Source organism: Malus domestica, chromosome 03, assembly GCF_042453785.1.
Source record: "Malus domestica chromosome 03, GDT2T_hap1".
NCBI classification, from domain to species: Eukaryota; Viridiplantae; Streptophyta; class Magnoliopsida; order Rosales; family Rosaceae; genus Malus; species Malus domestica.
In genome coordinates, this window is record NC_091663.1 from 25046947 (window position 1) to 25055959 (window position 9013).

Below are 9013 nucleotides of genomic sequence, written 5' to 3' on the forward strand. Positions count from 1 at the left end.
TTATGTTCATCGTACCATACTTTTGTTGCTTTCCCAAGCATAGCCGAATTGTAGAACATGCATGAGCATTCAGTCTTTCCCATTCTTTTTTTTTTTCATCGAAAACGACATGTCTCCTAACACAACAACCAAACCTTGTTGTATCAGGACATCTCGAACCTCACATTGCCACATAGCTAGGTTGTTCGTTCCATCAAATTTCTCAATTTTAAACCTAGTACTTTGAACCGTCATCTTGGTTCCACTAGTGCCAGACTTTTCTTCAACATCATCACTACTGTTGGAATCACCAGGCTTCGTCATTGCTTGATAGTCACAACCCATGTAAGAACCTAAGCTCTTAATACCACTTGTTGTAATCTAAACCAAAAATCAATCAAGCAATAAACAAAACACAACGATTTCAGAGTTCCTCCAATATAGGAGTACCTCTCTAACAATGGAAGCTTTATTGATTACCAACAAATAAAAGAGAACTCACAAACACAAAGTATTCTCAAGTATACAAACTTATGTGCCTCAAAAACTCACACACACAAAACTCTATCCCACATCCATCTATTTATACTAATAAATGTCCTAGGTTTAAGAGGTCGCACTTGGTGCGATGGCAAGTGCCTTCGCCCATGAGCGGTAGGTCTCGGGTTCGAGACTTGGGAGCAGCCTCTCCATAAATGGGGGTAAGGCTAGCCGACATTCACCTCTCCCAGACCCTGCGTAAAGCGGGAGCCTTGTGCACTGGGTACGATTAATAAAAAGATGTCCTAGGTTTACGCAAAGTCCCTAGAATATAGTAAACCAAATCCTATATATTATTATTATTTATTGATGGGTGCATATTTTCATATATTATTATCATATATTTCCTTTGGATTTTGTATATATGAATGGATTAAATGCACTAATTTATATTGTTTTAATTTATAGGCATTCAATACCGGAGTTATGCAAAAAAGGAGTGAAAAACGAGCTTTTCAGGTGTCTAGAGTAATTTTAGTGGAGCGAGAGACTAATTAACTGCACGAAGACAAATGCATGAAACTGCAACGGTTTTGGAGATCAAATGGACATGGGAATGCTATTCAATGGACTTTAGGAGAGAACTTAATTATTAGTTTTATTATTTTTGTTTATTTTTCTTTTCTTTAATAAGGACTTGAAAGTCCATTAAGCTAGGATTAATGGTCATTTTAATTGGCCTTTAGTAACCTTAGCCGTAGGTTTTATATGTGGAGATTGATTCTCCATTGTAAAGTAAGGATTTATCCACCAAAACAAAACAAAAAAAAATCATATATTCTATATAGTGGGGCTGCGGCAAGGTTGTGGCAAAGAGGAGAGCTACTTTGGAGTTTTTCTTTACTAGGGCTACGATGTAACCTAATCATGAATACTTAATTGCCTTGTGGCATTGTTATTATCATGTTTTTCTTCTTTATTGAGTATCTTTTGCTATTCATAATGCGCTTGATTTTTGTTTAGATGCTTGATCACCATCTAGGTTTAAATTAGGTTGATTTGATGCAAGTTAGAGTAGATGCCATACTTAACTGCAATTGATACCATAACCACCTATTTGTAGATGCCATACAATTAGGGTTTGTGTGATTTTCCAATGATTTCCATAGAGCTTAATGGGTTCTTACTTGTTTAAATCCATCTAGATGCCATAGAGGGTTAACATGTAAGGATACTTTTGATGTAACCAGATGCCATGGCTATCGAATAATTTAGGGAAAATCGATTATCAATATTGTGAAACTACTTGAGCATAACATATTAAGGGAATTAAGTAGAATTGGTTACGGTGAATTCGGATGCCCTAGGTTTTATTTTCTTATGTTTTTAATTTAATTATTTCATGCATTTTATTTTAAAGTCATATTTTATTTTTAGTTTAACTATCAAATCTTTTCCATTAAAGCTAAGTCTTTCCCATTCTTCTTTTTTCATCGAAAACAGCATCTCTCCTAACACACCAACCAAACCTTGTTGTATCAGGACATCTCGAACCTCACATTGCCACGTAGCAAAGTTGTTCGTTCCATCAAATTTCTCAATTTCAAACCTAGTACTCTGAACCGTTGTCTTGGTTCCACTAGTGCCAAACTTTTCTTCAACATCATCACTACTAGTGGTATCACCAGTCTTCGTCATTGCTTGATAGTCACAACCTACATAAGAACCTAAGCTCTTGATACCACTTGTTGTAATCTAAACCAAAAACCAATCAAGTAATAAACAAAACACAACGATTTCAGAGTTCCTCCAATATATGAGTACCTCTCTAACAATGGAAGCTTTATTGATTACCAACAAATACAAGAGAATTCACAAACACAAAGAATTCTCAAGTATACAAACTTATGCCTCTCAAAAACTCTCACACACAAAACTCTATCCCACATCCATCTATTTGTACTATTAGATGTCCTAGGTTTACACAAAGTCCCTAGAATATAGGAAACCAAATCCTATACTAAACCAAATCCCAAACCAACTAAGAAACACAAATCCAAATATCTTTCGTCCAAGATATCCTAATCCTTTTTAGTTGAGGCATGTTGATTTAATGCCAAATCCAACACCTCCTTCCCTCCTTTCCTCCTCTCTACTTTGCCTTTTCCATCTTTTTCCTCGTTTCTCATCTTCTCTTCCCTATCCCCCTCCCTGCATCCACCTCCTCTTCCTATCCCCTTTCCAGTCTCCTTTCATTTTTATTCCCAATTTCCCCTATGCTTATCTCAGTTTCCGTTGCTATCCAACGTTTTTTGCCTACTTTTACTGCTTTCTGTCTTTTAATTTTCTTTCCTCCCTCCTCAGTGATCCCCATCCCCATCCCACCATGTACTCGGATCGGCAGGCACCGATCAGAAATTGGATTCAAGATCCACTACCCTCCTTCACTTTCCCTCCCCTAACCGGCATGCCAGATTCCCGTCGAGGCCAAGTGTTGGGTATTTTAGATACCCCTTACCCTCACTCTCTATCCATATGATACTTTGTTTGTATATATTTGCAGGAGCTTGTGAAGAGGACTTGGATCTAGTGTCTATTCTCTCAGTTTAGAGTTTGGCTTCCTTTGAAGATGTGGTGGCGGCGGCGGTCTAGTTTATGCTGCTTGAGACTAAGGTTTTTTGTTGTTGTTTGTTATCGCAGCCTACAAGCCTAAGTTTGTGAGGGCCTCCCGTTGTATTTTGGGTTGCAGCTCTCACTTTGCTTGGGCCTTTTACTTTATATGATGTTGTTTTCTTGCCAACCAAACACATTACGAATTATATATTCAATTGGAGCAGAACACTGTTTAGGTTTATATCTTTATTGCAAGTATTTAAGTACTGTAATAATCTTTTTATTTTATTTGGTATTGATTTTATTTGTATTTTTCGATTAGTTTATAGTCGAGGAGGAGACCTGGGAGCCCAAGGAGGAACAATGTAAATCTTGGACCTGTACTCTGTGACAGAGGGCATGTTTTGATGTTGCTCATATTTTTGCCTCATTTAATGATAACTTCATTGTAACTGCCATATTTTTTGTTTTGAATGTGATTATCATTTTCATTTGTAGTTGAATTTTTCTGTGAAGTTATTGATTTTTGTTCCTTATTGTAAATAGGGTTGTAAATAGATTTTTGTTTGTAAATAGTATTAAGTATCATTTATATATTTAAAACTTTCTACATATTTTATAAGGTTTTAGGCCTGCGGCATCGCACAGGGACTCTCGCTAGTTATAATCTAAGCCATTGCTCTCCAGATATAAATTTTGTATCCAGAAAAGGCCTTATCTCCTCCAAGCTGAAAGACTTCAACCATGGCACCCTCCCGCTTCTTTCTGCTCCTCTGCCCCTGCATTTATATTCTCCGAAATCCACTGTCCTGTGTCAACGAAAACTTTCAGTTTTAGAAACAATAGAGATAATCTGATAAGATGAAAATATTGTTCGCGTGAAAGAGGTTATATTTACTTCTGCCTGGATGGGTAGTTCCAGTCGCTCCACCCTGGAGGAGTTATTATATCATCGAAATGACAGTAGGAATACACCGCTCTTGAATAATTTCCCCAAGCTCTTCCCAAGTAGATGTAGCCGGTTCCGATGATTTTGCAGTTTACAAAAGAGAATCCCGTGTCTTCATACGGTGAGTCCCTGTGATGAGCTGCTATTGCTCCCGAGTTCTCAGCCGTTGATTGAATAACACACTCCTGATTGCAAGGGCCAGATTCAAGATTTAGTATCATGAAGAAACTTGGGGACCAAGTTACAGAAATGCTAGACGTTTGGAAATTTGTCGTACCTGGTAGAGTGATCTTGATCTGCCGAAAATGAAGTCCACATTTCCTTGAATGTGACAGTGGTAGAAGTAGTGAGATCCAGTCTCGTCCAAGAGCGTATCCTGCGTCCCCAAAACCCGAACTCTGTAGAACATGGCTTTGTCACCCGCAACTCTAAGCGCCACTGCTTGCATTCCATATCCTCCAGGCACTGCAACCACTGTGTTCTGCAATCACCACTTAAAATTGCGGACACTGAAACTTCCTCCATTCAATTTTAACATAGCATCGCATCATCTTGTAAAAGTAAGAACCCACGTTCGTTATTAGTTATTACCTCAAAGGTGATCCCAGTTGCGCAAAAGTAATCAGCCTCTATGGCTACAGAAGCAGTTCTATATGTTCCGAGTTCGCAACCGGTGCCGTCCTTATCAGATGCCTTGTTGTTCCAAGTAATCACAGTTTCAGAAGTATTTGTCTGGTTCCCAATAAATGATATGTATGGCTTCGAAATCGGTACAAGTACCTTCTCTCTGCATCAATTTACAAATGAACAAAAAATAATGTAAAAATTAAATTTTGAGAAGCGAATTATAGCGATACTAGCAAACTGTACCAACACCTACAAGTGTGCTTGAGAGAGGCTAAAATAATTTTATTTAATTTATTTAATTTTTAATTTTGATATAAGACCTGTTATGTTTACATGACTTTGAGGGTGCGCCAAAAAACAACGAAATTATAATGCATGTAATTACTAAGTTGACCATGATTTATTTTTTTTCAATTTTAATGAGAGAGATAGAATGATATTTTTCTAGAGTTCTGGTTAACAGAAGTTCTTTATTAATTTGTAGTTTAGATATGGGTAAATTTTTCTCTAATTTTTTTTTAGTAAACAGTTTTTAGGAAAAGACACCCACTAAAAGCAAATGTAGCTTAGCCACGTAGCTCAACTGGGTTTAAACTGACCCCTCGAAAACGCTAAAAACTTAAAAAAAATAATAATAATATAAGATCTGAAAATTCTTTGGGGTTTTGATGAATTGAAATGTTTTTGTTAATGGTGCAAAGAAATTACAACGAGGATCCTCGAGAGATCAGTGAAATGTTATTTGCATGCAATGAGTGAAATGTTGCTCAGACCGACCTGTAAATTCCAGGAAGAATGTAAATTTTGATTCTTTCTGTATTTTGTTCCGGAACCATATCAACTGCTCCTTGAACTGTAAGAGAATCTCCTCCTCCATTCTTGTCAACCACAATGATCCGGCTTCTATTAACGCGTTCTTCTTTCGTGTTCAACCCCAACTTACGGTCATCCACCTTCAAATCATCCCAGCTGATATAATTCCTTGCAAATGATTCGCTTTGCGAGAACCCGACCTTAATGCCACCCAAGAAAAACAACACAAAACCACCAACACAAACACCCAAGACACTGAATCCCATGGCACCCTCAAAGATTCTCTGACTCAAACTGTTTTGAAAATCTGTGAAACAAAACTAAGAAATGCAAGAAAACAAGAAAAACCCAGCAGCAGGATGTGTGTTGTTAGCCCAAGTTTCGAAGATTTGTTTGGGTTTTTTGGAGTTGGGAAGAAGGGAAAGAGGTGAAGATAATAAACGAGGGAGCGTGGGGTGTTGCTGCTTATGTTCCTTGTCAAATATAGAGAGCAGCATAAGAACAAGAACCATTATATAAAAAATTAAAACTTAAAAATCTAGATTTATATATGGAATTTAAAGATCACACAAACACACACACACATACAACAGATCCCAGATATCTGTGGAGAATTTAAGGTTGGCGGAATTTAAAGAGACTTGCGTCAGTCATCAAATTTGTGCTAAAAGCAAAACAAAAACATAATTAAAATGCTTAAATGGGGAGTTAATATTTTGATTGAGCTTCTAATCAGGCGAGTTATAGTTTGCTTAGAAGATAAAACGATCTTTAACTGAAGAAGCCAAAGAGCGGTTATGCTTTCTTAGGTGATGATTTTGAAAATGAAAAAAAAAAATGTAAAGGTAAAAATGCCAAATGAGATTTTGAATGGGATTTGATTATATATATATAGGTGTGTATATATAGCTGCAGTCTCTTTGCATGAGGATTTGAGTAAAATGGCTGAGGATTCAGAAATCGGTCACACGCACAGAGCAGTTCACATGTTATACACCTACGTCAAATTATAGACTCCCAATTCTCTTTTTCCCAAAACTGCTGCATTTAATTAATTTTTAATATCATTTTCGTGTAATCATAAGTAAAATTAGATAAACTCGTAAACTAAAAAAATATATGGAAAAGAGAAAAGTTGGAGAGAAGTGTGTGTGTGTGAGAGAGACAGAGATAGAGAGAATGCGGGTTTTTTTTATTTTTTTATTTTAAAGTAGAAATATTATGATAACATGTGGATGAGGTTTGAAAAACAAATAGAAAAAAAATAGTTTATGCGAAATTACATTACTGCTCATTATTTTATTTTTTGTGATAGAAAACTAAATTGTTTTCACTCTCTTTTGATTGACAAATAAAATTTTATTAATAAGGAGTTTAGATAATTGACTACTTGAATTCTCAAGCTAACAAATGATAGGTCTTTATTAGGAAGGAGTTACAATCATTTTTTAACAAGTACAACTGCACAAGTGATACCAAGGGAGGAGAATTCAAACTCGATACCTCGGGCATAAGGGTTAATGTTCTTAACTCAGTCTTTGTAAAATTTGAGGCTTTTTAGAGCTAGTTTTCTTTTAGCTTCAAGTAGTAAATTAGTAATTGAGTTAGATACCGAAATAACAATAATCGCGAGGTGTGAGATGCAACAACTTCATTTGCCTATATGACTATATGTGCATGTGGGTTTATTCTAAACTTATTACTAGCGAGAATATTATGTATCATATCAATTGATTATTTAAAAGGGAACTTTTATGAAAAGAGTTTGGGCTAAGATTATTTTAACAAAAAACCATGCTATAACTTTATTTAATGAAAAAGAATCAAAATTTAATGAAAAACTCTTAAATTTTAATAAAAAGAACAAAAAAACTTAATTTTTAATGAAAAGGACACAATAAAAAAAAAATCTGACGCTCGCAAGACCTATGCACTATTTATAAAACTGAACACTGTTTATGAAACTGAATACTATTTATGAAATTGAACACTGTTTATGAAACTGAACACTATTTATGAAACTACGCTAGTTATGAAACTAAACGGTACTATATTATTTATTGGTCCAATTTCATAAATAGTGCCTAGTTTTTTGTCCACTTTCATAAATAGTGTCTAGTTATTGATCATGTTTAATAAATAATGCCTAGTTATTGGTCCAGTTCATAAATAATGTATAGTAATTGGTCCACTTTCATAAATAGTGCCTAGTTATTGGTCATGTTTCATAAATATTGTCTAGTTCTTACTCCAGTTTCATAAATAGTGTATAGTCCAGTTTCATAAATAGTTTCCACCTATTGGTTTAGTTTTGGGAAATAATGCCTAATTCTTGTTTTCGTTTCATAAATAGTGTCTACTTATTAGTCATGTTTAATAAATAGTGTCTACTTATTGGTCTAGTTTCATGAATAGTGTCTACTTATTGGTGAAGTTTTATAATTAGTGTTTAATTCTTGGTTCAGTTTCATAAGGTTTGAAACTTAAACCCTTTTTGGTCCTGTAAAAGCACCCATTGTGCCGAAAACGATGAACCCAGACGTGACTTTTTAAATCAAAACCTTGAGAAGATTATGTTCTTAGTAATTATATTTAAAAAGCTGTTTTCAATTACCAAATTAAAATTTCCTCACTTTTTTCATATACCTACAATAATAAATGTAGCTCTCCATCCAATTTCTTGAGCTTGGGTGTCATCTTGGAGAAATTTCTTGTGTCCGTAACACAAATGGTATATCATGTGTTATTATATAAGTGGTGAAATTTTTTAACATAAGAATCTTACAACTTGTATAAAATGTACCACCCCGTGTTCTGAGCACATTGAAAAATTAATAGTCATCATGACTATTATTGGAAAATAACACCACAGAAATAAAATAGGAGAATGTAATTCAATTCGAAGTTTTTTTCTTATTCTAAGCCAAAAAAAAAACCATAAATGTAGCTGACGATAGGACAAAAAGATAGGAGGAAAAAGTTGAGCGTTTGAAGTTGGGGTGGGGAAGGGGGGGGTACGCGCCCCAGCGCAAGTTGGGTTTGTTGGGTTTTTTTATTTTTTATTTTTATCTTTCTTATTAGTCTTTTGTCTTTATTATTAAAATAAAGTTAATATGTGGTTTTTTTTATTAAAATGTAAAGATTTGAAACATTTTTCATTAATGTACTATAGATACATAAATTGATTACATAGCAGTCACATAATTTGGCAACTTATTTTACTTTCATTAAACTTAAGTCAATTAAAAAAATAACGAACTCGAAAACTCTTCTGCTATTGAATAGAGAAGTGCGATAATTGATAAATAAGTTTACTTGCACAATTTATGGATATTCTGAGAAGTACTTATCCTAGCATGATAGAAATGGATATGCATCTTCCATATTTTGTTCCCATACTGAATAACTTTTACTTGCCTTAATTAGTTCCATTGTGACCATAGGCTTCCAAGTTGTAGGCATGCAAAATAAATGACAACAATTCTTCGCTTTTTAACAAATTTAATCTCTTACGTCACGTTTTTATTTTGATACAATAGGAATAATAATGCA

The 9013-nt window shown here is 34.7% G+C and overlaps 1 protein-coding gene across 1 annotated transcript; it reads right to left on the minus strand.

Moving 5' to 3' along the window:
* Positions 1–3707: 3707 nt before the first annotated feature.
* Positions 3708–5897, minus strand: LOC103418973 (pectinesterase QRT1-like). Its single transcript, XM_029100627.2, has 5 exons — positions 5426–5897; positions 4613–4808; positions 4299–4502; positions 3971–4206; positions 3708–3881 (listed from the first exon to the last, which is right to left on the minus strand). The coding sequence occupies exons 1-5, from the start codon at positions 5725–5727 to the stop codon at positions 3734–3736; spliced, it is 1086 nt and encodes a 361-aa protein (XP_028956460.2). The 5' UTR covers positions 5728–5897; the 3' UTR covers positions 3708–3733.
* Between the last annotated feature and the right edge of the window lie 3116 nt (positions 5898–9013).

Coding starts and splice junctions, on each gene's coding strand:
- LOC103418973 (XM_029100627.2), bottom strand. CDS start 5,727: ATGGGATTCAGTGTCTTGGGTGTTTGTGTTGGTGGTTTTGTGTTGTTT. Junction 4,809..5,425: donor ATTCTTCCTGGAATTTACAG/GTCGGTCTGAGC, acceptor AAATTGATGCAG/AGAGAAGGTACTTGTACCGA. Junction 3,882..3,970: donor AACTACCCATCCAGGCAGAA/GTAAATATAACC, acceptor TCGTTGACACAG/GACAGTGGATTTCGGAGAAT.